The 20349-nt window shown below is 35.2% G+C and overlaps 1 protein-coding gene across 3 annotated transcripts in view; it reads left to right on the plus strand.

Moving 5' to 3' along the window:
* LOC107662762 (cell adhesion molecule 1-like) overlaps positions 1-20349 on the plus strand; it is a 188599-nt gene that overhangs the window by 119761 nt on the left and 48489 nt on the right. For all 3 annotated transcript variants that reach the window (XM_016452841.1, XM_016452842.1, XM_016452843.1), the window contains exons 2-4: positions 9127-9273; positions 13541-13693; positions 18537-18674. In XM_016452841.1, the coding sequence (XP_016308327.1) occupies positions 9127-9273; positions 13541-13693; positions 18537-18674 (438 nt within the window). The remainder of the gene's footprint in view (positions 1-9126; positions 9274-13540; positions 13694-18536; positions 18675-20349) is intronic.

Genomic DNA, 20349 nt, shown 5'->3' on the forward strand with positions numbered 1-20349 from the left:
GATCCTAATGATCTGAGTGGTCTGTTAGGTTTATATTCAGTGAACATATCTGCTATGTATTTAGGTCCTAGGCAGTGGTGGAAAGAGTACTGAAAAAATATACCCAAGTAAAAGAACCATTACCTTCCAAAAAATGTAGTGTGAGTAGAGTAAAAGTACTTGTCCAAAAAACTACTTGAGTAAGAGTAAAAGATACTCGAATTGTTATGCTGATAATCCAATTTGTAAGGAAAAAAGCATTAAATAGTGAGGTATTTCTGGGGAAACTTTTTCGAAGGAAAACACACACACACACACACACACACACACGCATGTCTCTTTGCTGAGCCGCGGCGGTCTCGGTGTCTAGGTATACATTCACCTTCAGAACTTCATCTTTGTTTGCAAATGCAATGACTTCCATGTTCTCTTTGGTTAACTGAAGAAAGTTTTGGCACATCCAACTGTTGATTTCATCAATGCATTGGCAGAGGGAGTCAATGGGGCTGTAGTCATTTGGCGATAAGGCTACACTGTAAAAAATGTACTGTAGAATCTACAGGATGTTACTGGCAAAAAAGTTTGCCAATAAAATCTTGTAAAAATGATGTTAATTGCTGTCAAATGGATTACAGTATAATATTGCAAAGCAAATTACAGTTAATTGCTGTATGTGAAATACAGTAATTTGTAGTATTTTTACAGTAACACTGAATTAAACTTGTAGTTTATTTTACAGCAATATTTTGTAATCTCACTAAAGTACAGTATTTACCTGGCAACTAAGGTTGCCAATAAAATCTGTAAATACCCCAAAATCCAAGATGATGTTGTAATAATTTAACAATGAAAATGCTGTAAAGAATAATTTTAAAAACCAAGTCAAAGATGTTGCAAATAAATATTTATTAAAGCTGGCAGAAAGACATTGCAAGGTTTTTACTGGTAAAAATTAAAATGTCAGTCTTTCAACAGTTAAAATATTATCATAAAAATAACATAGCATCACAAAATAACTACAAATACTTGTTATATCACAAAAAATAAGCCATATTCTGAGTAGAACATTAACTTTCTATAAAAATGAAGGTCAATCAACAGAATTCGTATAATTTTGGTTAAAAAGGGATCAAAATAAAATGCTGGAATCAACATTATACCACGAATTCTGTTGTTTGAGCTTATGTTCTATTACATTTAGAATATTCCTGCAAAAGACAATTTAATAAATACATACTGAAAGTCCATCAACTTTCTGAGATGAGCACACACGAGGGTTGTACCTCTTCTCTGAGATCTTTCCACTTGTTTTGCCTCTATGTATCCGTCTTGTATCCAGTGAGTGTTGTGATTCCAACAAAACATCTGCACATGAAAACACGCAGAAGCTTTAGAATAAAGTTCAGTATTGAATGAAACTAGCTCAGTTTAATCCTTAATCAGGCTAACTTGTCCAATCGGGCATGTAAAGATGTCTTTCACTGAAAAAATTGTCCCGGACAAGCTTTAATGTCAGTACAACTACAGTGGCAATAGACACACATTTACATGTAACGTTAGTTTCTAATTATAGTAAGTTGTCACGTCAATATGGGACAGTTGAACACATATGAACAAATGAAATTTCACATATTTTGCTGTTCGTCAATTATTTCGACAGATAGTAGTTCCTATGACAATCGTTTGCACTGGGCATTACGTTAAAAGTTGGGTAAACACTACTTTAAATGCTCTCAATAAGAAAATTAAACTGCCAAAATTAGAAAAATGCAGCATTTAGCCTAACTATGCTATGATAGCAATTTCCAGCTTGCTGCACATACCAAGGCCGCTTGTCTAAATGTCGTGATAGCAAGCTATTGTAACATAATATCGCTTATACATGAACTTAAATCAATATAAAAGGATATATTTCTTAAGTAAAATTAAGTGAACTTACCAGGAATTATGAATAAAGCCTCTAATCTTCAATCATTCTCGAGCTGCTCCAGTCGGCTGGATTTCAGATTTGAATGAAGCGCGCGCAATCCCATAATGCCACACTACAGTAAGTTAGTGTAAAAACCAGGAGCTACAGTGACAACACCTGCTTCTTGTAAAAGAATTACAGTTGACATGGAAATATACTGTTAACAACTGTAAAACCTTATTTGACCCATAATGCATTGCGAATTACAGCTACATCTTGTAAAATGTTTAAACAGCCAAAAATGAAAATTTGATGTTTATCTGCTTACCCCCAGGGCATCCAAGATGTAGGTGACTTTGTTTCTTTAGTAGAAAATATATGATGATTTTTAACTGAGATTTTAACTCAAACCGTTGCAGTCTGTCAGTCCTATAATGTCAGTGGATGGGAATCACGGCTTTGAGAGTCATAAAACATACACAACCAAAACCAAATGAAACCCTGCGGCTCATGATGATACATTGATGTGAAAAGACACAAAACGATCTGTCTGTGCAAGAAACTGAACAGTATTTATATCGTTTTCGACCTCTGATTTTCACCGCAATGTCTTAACTGTCCTGAGCGCGTTCACGTCTTCTTCTTCAGCCTGCTTGTGAGGCATCTTCTTCTTCTTGCTTGCTTTACGGCGGATCGCAGACTTATAAGTGCATTACTGCCACCTATCTCTCAAATGGACCATTGACACTCCCCATTGATGAAAAGACACAAAACGATCTGTCTGTGCAAGAAACTGAACAGTATTTATATCGTTTTCGACCTCTGATTTTCACCGCAATGTCTTAACTGTCCTGAGCGCGTTCACGTCTTCTTCTTCAGCCTGCTTGTGAGGCATCTTCTTCTTCTTGCTTGCTTTACGGCGGATCGCAGACTTATAAGTGCATTACTGCCACCTATCTCTCAAATGGACCATTGACACTCTATCTATAATCTCAATTGGGAGTGTCAATGGTCCATTTGAGAGATAGGTGGCGGTAATTCACTTATAAGTCTGCAATCCGCCGTAAAGCAAGAAGATCTCAGTTTGTGTTCTAATGAAGAAACAAAGTCACCTACATCTTGGATGCCCTGGGGGTAAGCAGATAAACATCAATTTTTCAGTTTTGGGTGAACTATCCCTTTAATCTGCGTTTTTGTCCTAACCAGCCGCGACAGCAACATGCGAAGTTTCTATTTTAGAAACTGTTGCTATTTCTGTGACGTTGCGGCAGGAACAACAACATGCAAACTAAATATTGCATGACATTTACAGCCATGCAGAAAGCAACAATAGATAGATTACCTCAGATCTTGAAAATAAGCTACATTTAAGCAAACATGTACGAAAAGGCGAACTCAATATGAACCAACAAGTGTTTTCCATGAAAAAGATATCAGATATGGCTGTGATATTTGATTGATTCTGTCGATTCGCATTGTCGTGTCACTTCTGGTGTTTGCGGTTAAATTGCTCGTCGCTGGAACCTTGTCGTGTTGTGTCTGGTTAGGACACGGTGTAACACATCAACGGCAGTAGCCTGAATCTTACAAAATCTGGCAAAACATGTCACAAGTCAATTTATCACCACAATCCAAAGAATGCAAGTTGCTTAAATTAAGCTTCTTTTATCACCATTAAGTTTTTTTGCACTGTGACATTATTTAATGACATTTCCTTCAATTATCATTAGCATAATGAGATAAAAGATTCTCGTTATCATATTTAGCGTAATGTGAAATTTTATAGAGATAGATAGAGATAAATTGCAAATACATTTATTCTGCTGCCTGTTTATTCTGCTTTCATTGTACAACAGTTTTGTTTAACTGTTAAAACAGTGACTATTGACTGTTAAAATGACTGTATTACATAAAGAAAATGATCACTTAACAATAGGAATAGTAAAAAGTTAAACATCAGGACTGATTATGGTAATGAGGGTTGGGGTAAAAATGTTCTTGAAATAATGTCAATTTTAGAAATCTTAATGGTTTTAAATGTAGGCTTTATTTTCTTTTTGCAAAATATAATTTGTTTTTCAAATCTTTTTTTCATGTCAGGCTTTGTGAGGTTCACACAGTGAAGAAAAACCTGGAAACACAACAGTTGTAAAGGCAGTGACTTTGAGGAAACCGTTTTGTGAAGAAAAAAGGCATAAAAGAAAATTTTCTAGTCATACAGATGGGTTTAAATTCAGACGTGTAATCTATTTCAGATGACTTCTTCACAATACAAAGACGTTCACTACTGCACTTGCACGCCTCCACACTCTGCAGTCAATGAATCAGTAATTCTTTCATGCCTATGCCATTCTGACAAAGCCAGTTCAAAACTTCCTTTAACAGGGGCATAGTTCAACCCTACCGCGTGCTTGTGAATAGGTACGTCTGAGATGGTAAAGTTGTGCATTCAACAGAAAAGTAGCTATTTCCTTTCGCAGTTGCACTCAATTTCTCTGGCTGACAGGAAAGGATGCTGTCTAAACAGCTGTTGGACAGGTTTATGTTTGCCTAACAACTGCGTTCCATCGTCTGTTTTTAGACAGTTTCACGTCAACCTGTTGGCAAGCAGCCATGACTTGGAAGTGCAAATGAAAATGAATATTTGAAGTGAAGAAGCCATTAATAACCTTCTAAAAATTGCTTCTTTAAATGAATTATTAAGCCAACTCTCACATTAAAATGCATATATAATAATTAATAATACTAATATAATATAAAATTAATAAAGCATATTCCCAGAGTACCTTTTCATGCGCATCAACCTTGAGAAGTTCTCGCTTCAGGAAATGCGAATATTACCCATGGGATCTGTTCTTAAAAAGGCTTTGAGAATGAAAGATATGCTATTATCATGAAACTTCACATAAGTTAATTACATTTCCGAGTCATGTGACTCAACCTGTAGAGTGCTCCAATCCTCCGAGCACCTTCTATATAGCTTATTCGTAATAAAGAGCATTTACTTTCCATTCATGTATATGGCTGTGTGCCAAAATCTAGTGAGCTACCTACCTATGGTGTTTAGATAGAAAAGCGCTTGGTTTTAAGGAGTAATCATATAATAAGTGTTGTTGAGGGGAGGTCAGAGATAGAGCTCGTTGTAAACGTGAGGGATGGACACCTTGGTGGGGTTATGGGGCAGAACTGAACCAGACTGTCACGGCCTTGAAGGCTAAATGAATGAGTTAAATCACAATCAGTCTTTTAGCCAATCACATTTTGGCTTGCTTGAGGTGACATTGTAGATGAGGTAGACTGCAATTGCAAAGATAAAACACGCTCGTGTGACTGCCGTCTATCTGTCATGTTCACCTACAGGTTCCTCAGAGCTTCTTTGTTATGGCATACTGTAGTTTAGCTTAGTTTTTTTTAACACGGACAGTGAGTTGGCAATATTAGTGTGTGTGTGTGTGTGTGTGTGTGTGTAATCGTTTTTTGGCTTTTAAAGTTGAAGTACAAAACAAAAAGTTTGTCATTTTTGGACACTTAAAAATGTATGAAAGTCGACCATATAGAAAATATCAAATGATGCTGGAATATTTCTTACAACTTTTGTTTTTGCTGTGATTTTTACACCTACTAGTCTAAAGGTGATTTTTAGTGAATGTATAAAGTCAGTATTTGTCAGAGGTGCTAGAAGAGGAAGCACAAGTGCAGTTCATCTATGGATATTTGACAACCACAAAGTCCACCTAAATTCTCTTATGCTCACCAATGCTGCATTTATTTGATCAAATCATACAGTACAATCACAAACAATACAATACAATACAAATGCAGTAACTGATTTTAAAATGTCATTTATTCCTGTGTTCAGCAGTCATTACTCCAGTTTTCAGTGTCACATGATCCTTCAGAAAATATTCTAATTTGCTGCTCATGAAACATTCAATATTATATTAAACCGTATTTTCTGCATAAAATTTTTGTGGAAACCATGATACACTACTATTTTGGGTAAGATTTAAAATAAAATAAAATAAAACAAAATAATCTTTTATTCAGCAAGTATTTAAATTATTTTAAAAAGTGAAAGACATTAATAATGTTACAAAAGATTTCTATTTCAAATAAATGCTCTTGATTTGAACTTTCTGTTCATTAAAGTGTCCTAAAAAACAGGATTACAGTTCCCACAAAAACGTTAAGCATCCTTTTTTAACATTGATAATAAGTGACACTAAAGGAATACATTACATTTTAAAATATATCAGTATAGAAAACCCTTATATATTTAAATTGTTATAATATTTCGCAATATTACTGTTTTTACTATATGTTTGATTAAATCAATGCAGACTTGGTGAGCATAAAAGCCTTTTTTCAAAAACAACAACATCAACAAAAAAACATACATTCACTAAAAACCACCTTGAGACTAGTAGGTTGAAAGTAACTGTAAAAAGAAAAGAAGATAAAGAAAAAAGTCATACAGGTTTAGAACTACATGATGGTGAGTAAATGATGACAGAATGTTAATTCTTAAATAAACTGTCCCATTAATTGTCCAAATACTTTTTTGGGGCTCACTTACAGACATTCCAGCATCAATCTGTAAAACCTTCTAAATTATGCATTTCCAGAGTCTAATATCACTTATGACCTTATGCTAATGTGGCACAGCTTCATAACATTTCAAAAACAGCTGAATTTAAAGTGACATTTCCTCGACGTACATGCGCTGCAACTCTTTCTTATGAGCCTTTTCAGTTCCGGCAAGGCCTTCCAGCTAGTGCTTTTTCCTTTCTTTTGTTTGGCGTGATTGCGGCAGCGTGAAACCTGGCTTCACGGATGTTTAGCGTCTGCCATGGCCGCAGATTGTGGCAGCACAGCACCTCTGTGGTCTCAAAAACACTCCCAGCATGCCTGTCTGCTAATGCTCCTTCATGGAGTGGACGATGCTTTATCATCCCTAACGTTCACAACTCGGGAGGACAAGCTAAATGTGTTGTTTCTCCACGCCGATTTGTTGTTCTTGACTGGGACAAAAGAGGCTGAGCTGGACACAGTTGTAGTGGGGAAATTAAGATGTTTTTTAAGTCTCTGTAAATGTCATGAGTGCTTGAAGGAGTCTGATTGCTCAACCATACAAATTTGCATCGGGTGTTGTCTCACGGCGGCGCTAAAAGTAGTGTTTTACTCTGCGTGCGAGGATGAAGTGTTTAAAAGCATTCTTTGGTCATTTTTTATGCCTCTCAGCTCTGTGGATATAAATATACAGCAAGGTGACTTTTGCTTTTCTGCTGTCTTCACCTGCAAGGTATAATGGATCCCCATTTTGAATGTAAACCATAAGGGAGTGATGCAGCCTCTAATTATCAGCTGTTACTGGCTTGCAGTGAAGTGTATCAGATACTTTGTGCTTACCTGTGTGTTTGCAGAGCTTCGGGTCTGGGTATTATGCTGTTGAGAGCCGCTGTTGATTGCCAGCTTCCATCAGCTTGTGTTTAGATGGAGAGGTTTGATAAAGTTCTGCCGTGAGCAGCAATTACCAGCCTTCCCCTCTCGGTTGCTGAGAGCTGCAGTCTTGTAGCCAGGGTGTTCCACACACACCACAAACACACAACGCTGTAAAATCAATACGTCCAAACCGAGAACCCAGCCGCTACATCTTAACATCGCGCGTCTGCTTGACGTCTACATGCTTCTCCAAACGTTGTTGCTTGTTACATTTATTTGCACGTCACTCTTAGTTTCTTTCACGCCCTGCAAATGTATGCACGTGTTATGCAAAAACATCAGTATTCAAAGGATTCCTCATGAGGATTCGCATTATCATGGCAGTCATCTATTCGGCTTCAGCCTCAACTTTTACAATTTCATGATACCAGAGCAGAATGAAACAGGATCTGAATTGTAATAGTATTTTCAGGGTTTTTTGTGCTTAAAGAAAGAGTGTCATGATTGCCTCTCTGACTGAATAGCAAGGCAACAGCCAAATGAGAAAAATTGTGTTCAGTGGATGCATTGTAATTACAATCCAGATTGTGATAAGACATGCCAAATGTAATAACCTTATTCAGGTATGGCAGTGATGCTCACTTTTTTAGAGGCCTTGGCTCCAGAAGTGGATTTTTTTTTATTCATTTTCTGAGGATTTCAAAAGTTCTGCAATAAAAAAGCAATGAACCAAAGCAGTGGCCTTTGAGATGAATCACAGAATGGCAAACATGAATTTTAAGCTAATAAGTATATTAAAATTGAAGGTAAAACGTATGAGACTGTATACTTAAACTTTTTTTAAACCATTTCAAATTATTATGTAGTAAAATAAAAAATGTGCTAGTTATCATCAAGTACACAGTAGAACTCAAATTTATTTATAGTTATATAGTTATTAAATATAACTATTTAAAAAATCTAATATATATTTATAAATGTGTGTATATATATATATATATATATTTCAAATTAATTAGTGCTGTCAAATCATTAATCACGATTAATCGCATCCAAAATAAAAGTGTTTGTGTACATATGTATATATACAAGCAGTATATTTATATATAATATAGATTATATGAATATAAATATAGACATGTAAATACATGTAAATATATTTAAAATATATACTGTATGTGTGTGTGTATTTATATATACATAATAAATATAAACAGAACACTCACAAATATTATGTTAAAAAAACTTTTCTTTTGTATGCAATTAATCACAATTAATCATTTGACAGCACTAAAATTAATCAATTTATGTACGCAATAAATCTCAAATATACTGTATTTTATAAGCAAAAAATTATTTTTATTTAATTATTTTATAAAATATAAAAATATATTAAATATAATAATAAAATATACTTTCAATATATCAATATCACATTTAATGTCAAATTTTATTGTGTTTTGTGTGTACAGGGACTAATTATTTCATTTGCAATGAGAAGTCTTTGCTGATCATATCTGCCACTATTATTGTTTCCAAAGTAACAGTGTCTTTTCTGATTGGTGGATTTCTTTCCAGGATTATGGGTAGTGTAGTCCTTCATCAGGAATCTGGTTGGTTTTTAAAAAAAAACAATCTAAAAAGTCTAAATCACACAGACTTTCGTCATCGCTCAACCATTTCAAAGCATCTTTCTCGAAAGGTTTTCATGTTATTCCATATGATGAAAATGAATGGGATTCGTACATCTGTTGCTCTGTATTGTAAGTCTTGTATGTGTTTTCTGTGTGTTACAGCGCAGGGTCAGAACCTCGTGACGAATAATGTCTCGGTGGTCGAGGGCGAGACAGCCATCATCAGCTGCCGGGTGAAAAACAACGACGACTCCGTCATCCAGCTGCTCAACCCCAACCGACAGACCATCTACTTCAGAGACGTTAGACGTAAGCAGTACTGACTTCTCTTTCATGTTCACGGCAGAAAATGTCATAATCCGCCCAAAGCCCGCATTGTTTTTTGCAGAACATTCCGATTTTACGCAGCAAAATGGCCCTGCAACCCCATGCAAATTCATAATTCGACACCTCGGCATAACCAAGCGCGTCTCCTATCAAGGCATTGCATTGTTGACAAGGTCCTTTTCAATAATTGAGTGACAGAGTGTAATTGTGTCAGGCTGATTAGAGTCCTCTGAGCGGACCTTTAGATTCTAGCCTTGAGATTGTTTAGAAGCTCAACGGCGCTCTGCATGCAAAGCATATAATCTTGCCTTCCCTGCTAAATAAGGGCCTTGATGAGCTGCTAAGTGACGGTCTGACCCGTGATCCGAACCTAGTTTAGCTAATGTGTGCGAATAACCTCCTCAAACCCTCCTCTGAAGAGTTCTCCATACGAATCGCTCCTGAGGTAATCTAAGATGCATGTGCAGATCAACGTTTTCAGAGGTATTCCATGACATTTCAAATGCAATTTACACGTACTGCTGGCCTGTCTCTCCACGGGATCCCGTATCCTGCAGTTTGAGTAAATATCGAAGGACGTTTGAAGTATTTGTAGACGTCTTGTTCCTCTTGACAAGTAAATGTTGAAGTAATACTCTGATAACAGCGTCGCACTTTGTGAAAACAGACGTTTTATGTTCTCGGTTGCTATTGGGATTAATGCTTGTTCTTTATTTATGCACGGCCATATGTCGGTAACGCTTTTTTCCAGTTCTACTCAACCTTTCGGCCAAGATTTCATAGCTTCGGGGGAAACTGGGTTATTTTTACACCCCCTTTCTTCAAAGAAACACAGTGATTGAATGTTGGAGTTAGAAACACATTTACGTTGCATTATAATTCCGCTCGCTCACTCGTCTCAGCGTTCGAACACATTGATGAAAGGTCAGGTTGGGATTTTGTCATGACTTTAATTAATGTGCTGGTGGTACCTAATTCTCCTAATGGGCGTATTTTAGCGCCAGTTACAACCGACGTAAGCTTTCCGATCGGCGCGTTCTGCGAGAGGGAAAGGCAGGATATGGGTTGGGGTTTAGGGGAGGAAGATAGACAGAAAAAGAGGGAGAGTGAGCATTCTCGCCTCAAGCTCTGACATTATTTCTATGGATGTGACTGGAGCCTTCAATCTCTTTAATGCTGTAATGTATTATTCTGTCTAATGTTTACTGGGCTGCCAGCTCTGTTTGTGAAAAGTATGACCACTTGAACAATTCATAGTTTTATCCCTTCAGCACAGATGGCTGGCACTGTGCATTCGAAATGACACAAGAATGTGAATGTGTCTTAGCGCATATAGCATGCACCTGTGGATGCCGGCCGATGATATATTGCACTGTGCGCTTCGTTATATATTAGCATTATATTATATATATATTATATATTAGCGATGGCTAAGGTTTTATCACATTACATTCAGACCGCTATTCTCATTTCCTGTCACTTACGCTAGAGCTGCTCTATAAGCCTTTTAAGAGCAACTTAGAATTAAACAGTGACTTTAACAGTGATGGTCGGAGAAACTGTCATTTTCATTTTCTCAAGACTTAATGATATTCGCTACAAATTACATTTCCCCGCTCAAAGATATTTTTGTCACTTTTTTTTTGTGAACTTCCTTTTCAGTACACTCAAGTGAACTAAATTATAATGCGATTAATGCCAAGAGGATGCCGACTGTTTCAGTGTCGTGTTATAGCGTCTACTGTACGTATAGCATACTGTTATTCTCCTGTTCTCCTAGGAAATTTCATTCACTTGGGATCTTTGGGTAAAATGTAACCCACATTGCAGGCATTAAAATTTCATGACTTCATTATTAGGGTACAACAGGTCTCACCTAAAGGAAAATGTGTTTTTTTATGATTTTTTCCCCTAAATATTAAAGAACCTTGGGATGCAACTTGTCCCATTTCTCATTTATTTAAATCATATTTGGCACTTTATAATATTTTATATAGTTTATAACCACGTTTGTATTGTTCTGCTATTAGTAAATGGATTACGTGCATCTAACAGATGCAATACAACTAGTTCAAGTAAATTTTACAAGTAACATAAAGCCCAATTCTGACTGCAGAAGTCAATATGGTTCCACTTTGCACATCTTCTCAAGCTATTTGTTGCAGTACTACAAAGCACTGTAGTGTTTTATTTATTTATTTGAGTTTTTATTTATGTTTGTTGTTCTTCTTGTTGTTTCCATGTAGTGTTTTAGAAGAAAATAAAAGAGACTTTTTACACCAGGAGAACTTTTTTGAAAGGGCCTGAAACATGGCAATTAAAACCCACTCACATACACCGATTATAAAAAATATGTATAGTCTAAATATAATGTATCAAATATTTTCAAATTTGATTAATGAATTAAAAAATCTGCATAAAATAAGTTGAAAAGCATAATTGTTTTTTATATATGGATAAAATGGAACACTATTTATTTATTTTTTTTAATAAAACATTTTTAAACTATAAATTTGCTATATAATGAGCCCCTAAGGGGACATGGTGATGGAAAAAAATATGAGATGGGAAGAAAATTTAATTTAAATGCAAACGCAGTGTTTTTTAGGGAAAACACACAAGTTTTGTGAAACACAAAAAACACTGAAATATGATTTTTCCTTCCCTTTCATTTTTTTTTTCTGTCACCATGTTCCTTTATGGGCTCTGCAACTTTAATTGTGCTTATTTAGATATTGCTGACAATGTCACAAAAACAATGTGGTATTTACAGTACATTCCTTTCCTAAAACAGAAAAAAAAATTGTCTAGAAGACAGCAGAACGTGGCCATACACGCTTATTACAGACAATATGTTCTACCCATTGCATTATCATCAATACAAGAAGATATATGCTGTTTTGCAAGGCGATCCAATTTGTATTTGTTTCATCTAACATGCTACATGTAATTTCCTGTGCCCCTTCTCTTTTCATTCTCCAATCTGTGTGTCAATTTGAGATAGCAGACTAGGACAGCTGAAGAGCATCTCGAGCCAGCTGGGACACAGAACAATCAGATTCACTCACTGTCAACCTCTTACGGACTCTGATGCTTTAGAATTTATAATGCACTCTAATGAACCCCGTTCATGCGCAGGTTTGCTTTGCAGAGATTTATATCCTTCATATTCTCCCAGACTTCTGCAGCACTTCTACAGACGTACTGTATACTGATGTAGAAAAATTACAGTCCTCCGGCATTACCTTAAATCTGAAGTCATAGATCTGTTTGATGCATAGTGCATAAACTCTCCATATCAATTGCAATTCAGTCCGAGCACTAAGAAAATCAGGCCTTTCATTCCCTGCCCACCGTCTTTCTGCTCAAAACAAGCTGGCCTCATCATTATTCTTAGGAAGGAGACTTACAAATGCTTCCCAGGTTCAGGGTTGGGATTAAGAGGAGGTTCTTAAAATGCACCATCAAAGGTCTTAAACTTCTGATGGAGTTGCTCAATTAGAGCTTTGACTTCTTGAACTTTGAGCGTGGTTTTTGAGTTCGCTAATTTAAATGAAACTCTCCAGAACTTCAGGATATAGTATTATATAGTTAGTTCTGATCTTCTAATCTGATTGGCTGAGTGGAGTTCCAAAAGTTCTTCTATTCAAACTTGAACTGTACTTAAAAAAACAATTTTCACTCAGAAATTGCTAGTAAATTTCACAAATAATTACATTGACACAGCAAGTAATGCATCGAATTAAGCATGAAATCATGAAAGTAGAAAGACTGAAATAGTATTTTCTTGTAAAACATACTCTAATTATTTAATAATTATGTACAACCTCGAAAAATTTTTTTTACAGTGTTTGCAACTTTAACTGTATAGCATTACTTTTGCTCTGTTGCTTTATATAAGTCCCTAAGGGGAAATTGTGATGGAAAAAAAATTGAGATGAGAGGAAAATTACATTTAAACACAAAGTTTCTCAAGGGAAACGCAAAACCTTTGCAAAACCCGAAAGCATTGAAATATACCGAGTGAAAGTGAGCAGTTCAGAGTGAAAAAGCTTAACATTTTGATTATGTTAGGAGCTATTTTAGTGGGTGGATAAAAGAAGACAAACCGGCCAAATTTAATCTTATACATTTCTCAATGTGAACTTCTTGTTTATTGAGCTATTGTTATACTGTATCACACTCACGACTGATTTGTCTACTTCCTACTCATCCACGTCTGTATGCCTCACTCTTTATGTTTTCTCAGCCTTGAAGGACAGTCGGTTTCAGCTGGTTAACTTCTCAGACAACGAGCTGCTGGTGTCGTTGTCCAACGTGTCACTCTCGGACGAGGGACGGTACGTGTGCCAGCTCTACACGGATCCCCCGCAAGAAGCCTACGCAGACATCACTGTGCTGGGTATGACGTCTACCTTCAGAATGCTAAAATCCCGATTATCGATTGACCTCATTGATTCCTTCACTCAATTGAACTTGTCTAATTGAATCTCACCATGACACAATATCAACCAATTACTCTCATGCCATTTCCAATAACACAAGCCAAACAAAAAGGAACAGATGTTGCGCTATTGATATGGGTAGATCGCTTTTGGCAGGCGTATTGACTGAATTCCTCTTAGATGTTGAAAAGGCTACATCGAGTTCTTGTAAAACATACTCTAATAATTTAATAATTATGTACAACCTCGAAAAAATTTTTTTACAGTGTTTGCAACTTTCCAGACCAGAGTATGTGAGCGATACGGAGTTAAAATGTTTGATTTTGTTAGGATTTTTTTTTTCTTTCTTTGGACGGACAAAAATAGGCAAACAAACTAAATACATTTCTTTCAAAACAGCTCTACTGAAACATTTCTTGATATGAATTTTTCTGTTTATTGAAGCCTTCAGTAAACTATTTTAAGGGGCTTTAAACAATATGACGCTTTAAAAAATCTAATATTTTTAAATACTATATTTTTAAAAAAGTATATCAAATATTTAAAATTATGATTCATAGATTAAAAAAATAAAGCTACATAACATGTTGAAAAGTCATAAGTTTTTTTTTGCCAGCTCTACACGGATCCCCCGCAAGAAGCCTACGCAGACATCACTGTGCTGGGTATGACGTCTACCTTCAGAATGCTAAAATCCCGATTATCGATTGACCTCATTGATTCCTTCACTCAATTGAACTTGTCTAATTGAATCTCACCATGACACAATATCAACCAATTACTCTCATGCCATTTCCAATAACACAAGCCAAACAAAAAGGAACAGATGTTGCGCTATTGATATGGGTAGATCGCTTTTGGCAGGCGTATTGACTGAATTCCTCTTAGATGTTGAAAAGGCTACATCGAGCGATGCGGTACGTACAATTTTCACTCAGAAATTGCTAGTAAATTTCACAAATAATTACATTGACACAGCAAGTAATGCATCGAATTAAGCATGAAATCATGAAAGTAGAAAGACTGAAATAGTATTTTCTTGTAAAACATACTCTAATTATTTAATAATTATGTACAACCTCGAAAAATTTTTTTTACAGTGTTTGCAACTTTCCAGACCAGAGTATGTGAGCGATACGGAGTTAAAATGTTTGATTTAGTTAGGATTTTTTTTTTCTTTCTTTGGACGGACAAAAATAGGCAAACAAACTAAATACATTTCTTTCAAAACAGCTCTACTGAAACATTTCTTGATATGAATTTTTCTGTTTATTGAAGCCTTCAGTAAACTATTTTAAGGGGCTTTAAACAATATGACGCTTTAAAAAATCTAATATTTTTAAATACTATATTTTTAAAAAAGTATATCAAATATTTAAAATTATGATTCATAGATTAAAAAAATAAAGCTACATAACATGTTGAAAAGTCATAAGTTTTTTTTTTTGTTTTAAATATGGATCAAATCTAATTGAATCTCACCATGACACAATATCAACCAATTACTCTCATGCCATTTCCAATAACACAAGCCAAACAAAAAGGAACAGATGTTGCGCTATTGATATGGGTAGATCGCTTTTGGCAGGCGTATTGACTGAATTCCTCTTAGATGTTGAAAAGGCTACATCGAGCGATTCGGGAGTTAGCTTTGTGCGCCTCTTGCGTTGAATGACACTAACATTAGAGGTTTATTATGCGGCATATTTGGACATCCTGGAGAGCGACGGACAAAAATAGGCAAACAAACTAAATACATTTCTTTCAAAACAGCTCTACTGAAACATTTCTTGATATGAATTTTTCTGTTTATTGAAGCCTTCAGTAAACTATTTTAAGGGGCTTTAAACAATATGACGCTTTAAAAAATCTAATATTTTTAAATACTATATTTTTAAAAAAGTATATCAAATATTTAAAATTATGATTCATAGATTAAAAAAATAAAGCTACATAACATGTTGAAAAGTCATAAGTTTTTTTTTTTGTTTTAAATATGGATCAAATCGAAAACTTTAAGTATATTTTCTATTCTATTTAAGTTTTTTAAAGTATTTTTTATATAAAACATTATTGTTTTTTTATTTAAATATTTTATTATTATTTTAATTTTTATTTCATTATACTATACATTTACTTTATAAGGAAGTCCCTAAGGGGAAATGATAATGAAAATTACATTTAAATGCAAAGTTTCCTAAGGGAAACGCAAAACCTTTGCAAAACACAAAAGCATTGAAATATACAGAGTGAAAGTGAGCAGTTCAGAGTGAAAAAGCTTTACTTTTTGATTTTGTTAGGAACTATTTTAGTGTGGGGATAAAAATAAACAAGCAAAATGGCCAAATTTCACCTGAAACATTTCTTGACATGAACTTTTTGTTAATTAAAGCCTTTAGTAAACTAATTTAAGCGTGAAACAATATGATGCTTAAAAAAAATAAAAATATTTGCAATTTAATTAAAAAAATAAATCTACATGCTGAAATGTGAAATGCCATTATAATTGTGTGTATATGTAATCGCTTTTGGCAGGCGTATTGACTGAATTCCTCTTAGATGTTGAAAAGGCTACATCGAGCGATTCGGGAGTTAGCTTTGTGCGCCTCTTGCGTTGAATGACACTAACATTAGAGGTTTATTATGCGGCATATTTGGACATCCTGGAGAGCTGAATGGAATTGAGTGCTCTCTAAAGTAGCATGAGTTTTATGAGGATATGCGTTCCATCACAGCATGGACTCTTAACCACAGGACATGAAAGCATGAGGCAAGATATTAGAAAAAGAGCCCTCAAACGACAGCTCTCGTAAGCGACAGACGCTTTAGTGCCATCAGCAAAGCACCATACGAGTTAATGCGCTATGAAGAAGTGAAACATGAGTAAAACAGCTTGTCAGTTGGTGGAGTGGGTCCGGCATTGTCCAAATACACAATGAGACCATCAAAACATAGAAATGCTTCTGTATGTGCCTCTGAATGATTCAGAGATAGCTGGAACCATTTGGATTGTTGCTAATCTAGGCCTGCTCTTCATCAGCATAATTGAGCTGATGAAGCTGGTCCAAAACCCAAAGTACCCAAACACCTTCTAAAACTAGCGCAGACCAGCTTGACCAAGATTAAGATGGCATTCAACTGGCTGGCTGTTTTTGTCCTGACCAGCTGAAAAGTGCCCAAAAACCCACTAAAACCAGCCAAAAGACCAGCTTGACCTATGCTTGTTATCTTGCTGAAGAAAACCTGCTTAAACCAGCTGTAGATGGTTTTCAGCTTTTTGGCAATTTTTTCATCAACCCTCCACCCCCTTCTCCCATAACAGATGCCAAAAGCTTGGAATATTTAAGAATTAATGTTTTTGATAGTCTCTGATGCTCAACAAGGATGCATTTATTTATTTAAAAATACAGTGAAAACAATCATTTTGTGAAATATTATTCAATTTTAAAATAACGGTAATGCTGCTCGATGCATATTTTTTTGGAACCTGTGATTCTTTTGTTCTAGATTTTTTGAATAGATAATGCAAAAACAAAACAAAACAAAAAACATTTATTTAAAATAGTTTTTGTAACATTTCTTTCTTACCCCACATTTTTGAATGGAATAGTGGTTTTCACAAAATATTAAGAAGAAAAATGTTTTCAACCTCGATGATAATAATAAGAAATGGTTTTAAGCATCTAATCAGCAAATTACAATCATTTATGAAAGATCATGTGACATTGAAGACTGGGGTAATGAAGCTGAAAATTTAGCTTTGCACCACAGGAATAAATTACTTTTTTTTTTTTTTTTTTTTTTTTTTACAGCATTTCTGATCACATAAATGCCTTGGTGACAATATGAGAGAATGTAAAAATTAGCATTTTATATATTTATTTACAGAGCTGAGTAGCAATTTATTACATGTAATCTGGGTTACGTAATCAGATTCCAAAAATCAAGTACTCGTAATTAGAGGATATTACATTTTATAATGTCAAACAAATTAAATATTTATATTTTTAGTGTTTAATTAATGATCAACTCACAAAGTCACTGCAGTTCTTACATTAAGCCTAGTTTGGGAAACCCTGGTTTAATGTAATGCGTAATGCATTTTATGATGTTGATTTAAAAAAATGGAATGTATTTTCTTTCTCTTTGCTTTTTTATATCAATATGGTACATTCAATGGTAAGTTTAAAACAAGTTAGATGAAAAGTAGTCTAAAAAGTAGCCAGAATACATTACCTAAAGTGAGTAACCTAGATTACGTTACTAACTTCAGTTTTCATTATGTAATATGTGATCAATAATGGATTACAATTTGCAAGTAAGCAACCCAGCTCTGTTTATATATTTGTGTATCACTTTTTTACAACACATATTGTTCCACAGAAGCTCTGCAAAAATAGTACCTTACAAAACCACATTGAGGACTCCACAGGTGACAATGGCAACCCCCTAACGTGGTTAGGTGGTTTGAGGTAGAAACCTTGCGAGGAACCAAGGAAGTCTTGCTGGTTTAGCTTGTTAAAATGCATGGTGGGGACACCGGCACACCAGCAATCAATGCTGGAGACCAGCATCCAAACCAAAACATAGACTATAGGGTATTTTCAGATAGAATGTTGAGGAAAACAACACCTTTTCCAACACAGTGCGCTTTATTACTGAATTGAAGTACTTGATAGTCATCGGCAGATCTTAGTAAAATAACAGTTTGTCCTTTAGCGAGCACACAGATAAAAAACATTGATCCAATGCTGAAGAGCTGTCGCACCATCTCTAATCCTGCCGTTGATCTTCTGCCAGTTCCACCAGGCAACCCAATCTTAGAGTCCCGCGAGGAAATCGTGAGCGAGGGGAATGAGACCGAGATAACCTGCACCGCCATGGGCAGCAAGCCTGCTTCCACCATCAAATGGATGAAAGGAGACCAACCACTGCAAGGTCTGACTCAGATCCAAGGAAGATTGTTCAGATAAGTCTGCTGTGATTGCTGATGCTTCTGATCTGCACACAACACACCGTGGTCTAGATTCTGACTTCGTAATGACTTTTAATTAAGCCTTCAAAAGGTGTATCCGGTGAATTGACAAGAAGATCACAACACGCAGGTCTCTGAAAGAGGATTTTTGGTTCTTTCAGTCAAGCTTAAATAAGTAGCTTTGAATAAACTCCAACTGTTTACCGCCCACTCAGCAAATGCTGCCCACATATTAGTTCTCACTGGTTAAGGCAGTGCGGGCTGGCATAAAGGAGTGAATGTGCAGTCTGGTTAATGTGCTTATAAACAGCTTTTCTCCATTAGACAGCAGGGTGGGACTGTTGAATAGCATTCAGATAGACTACCTGGGGAAACAGAGGCAAACATGGCAGATGATATGGCGCATTTAAACAGAATCTAAGTTTGATGTGTCAACTGTTTATGGATTACAAACATCACAGCTTCATTAACTGCAGTGAAAGCATTCAGACAGTGGCCTAAGGCAAGAGATTTCGTCAGCTAAATGGATAAAATACTAGCTAGTACGCAGTAAGGATCACGGAAAACGCACATTAAGGTATTAATGACTGGTTTGTAATTAAAAAGTGTTACTCTGAACCACATGAACTCTGTTGTCATTACACATTGCTTACAACACCATCGATTGTAATGCTTTGGAGGATATTATTAAGACGTGTAAAGCAAAATTTTGACTCAACCTTAGAAAATAATTGTTTTATTTACCAAAGATCATATACTGCGTGCGAATGTTTTGCCATAAATAAAAAAAACTTTATTTTAAGGTTCAATTCTCTTTATTAACAAACCATTAACTACGACCTTTTGCTTCCTAATTTGCTGCTTATTAATAGTTAGTAGGGTAGTTGTTAAGTTTAGATATTGGGTAGGGATGTAGAATATGGTCATGCAGAATATGTGTTTTATAAGCTTCAATCAAATCCTAATTTGCTGCTTATTAATAGTTAGTAGGGTAGTTGTTAAGTTTAGATATTGGGTAGGGATGTAGAATATGGTCATGCAGAATATGTGTTTTATAAGTACTAATAAACAGCCAATATATTAATAATAGGCATGCTAATAAGCAGCTAGTTAATAGTGAGAATTGGTCCTTATACTAAAGCATTACCATTTTATATTTAATATTTAAATAACAGCTTATTGTTCCACCCTGGTCTACAAATTTCAGTCATCTTTGTTTCTAAAAATCATATTCATATGCAGTTGCAGCAATATGAACCAGTGTTATTTTAGTATTATTTATATATAATTGCAGTGTTTAGCTTTTATTTTTTTTCACAGCTTTTCATTTTAGTTTAAGATATAGTCATTGTTGTGAGCTTTTGTAATTTTTATTAGTTTTTATTTAGCTTTATTTTTATTTCAGTTTTAGTTTTAATAATTTTAGTACTTAAACTTATTTCAGTTAACTGTCCAAGGCACAATTTCTTTTTTTGTTTTGTTTTTGGTCACACTTTATTTTAAGTCAGAAGTAAGGTCCAATTCTCGCTATTAAAAAACCATTAACTACGACTTTTGCCTCAGTAAACTCCTCTAATTTGCTGCTTATTAATAGTTAGTAAGGTAGTTGTTAAGTTTAGGTATTGAGTAGGATTATGG

This window comes from Sinocyclocheilus anshuiensis, unplaced genomic scaffold, assembly GCF_001515605.1.
Source record: "Sinocyclocheilus anshuiensis isolate Anshui unplaced genomic scaffold, SAMN03320099.WGS_v1.1 scaffold1144, whole genome shotgun sequence".
NCBI lineage: Eukaryota > Metazoa > Chordata > Actinopteri > Cypriniformes > Cyprinidae > Sinocyclocheilus > Sinocyclocheilus anshuiensis.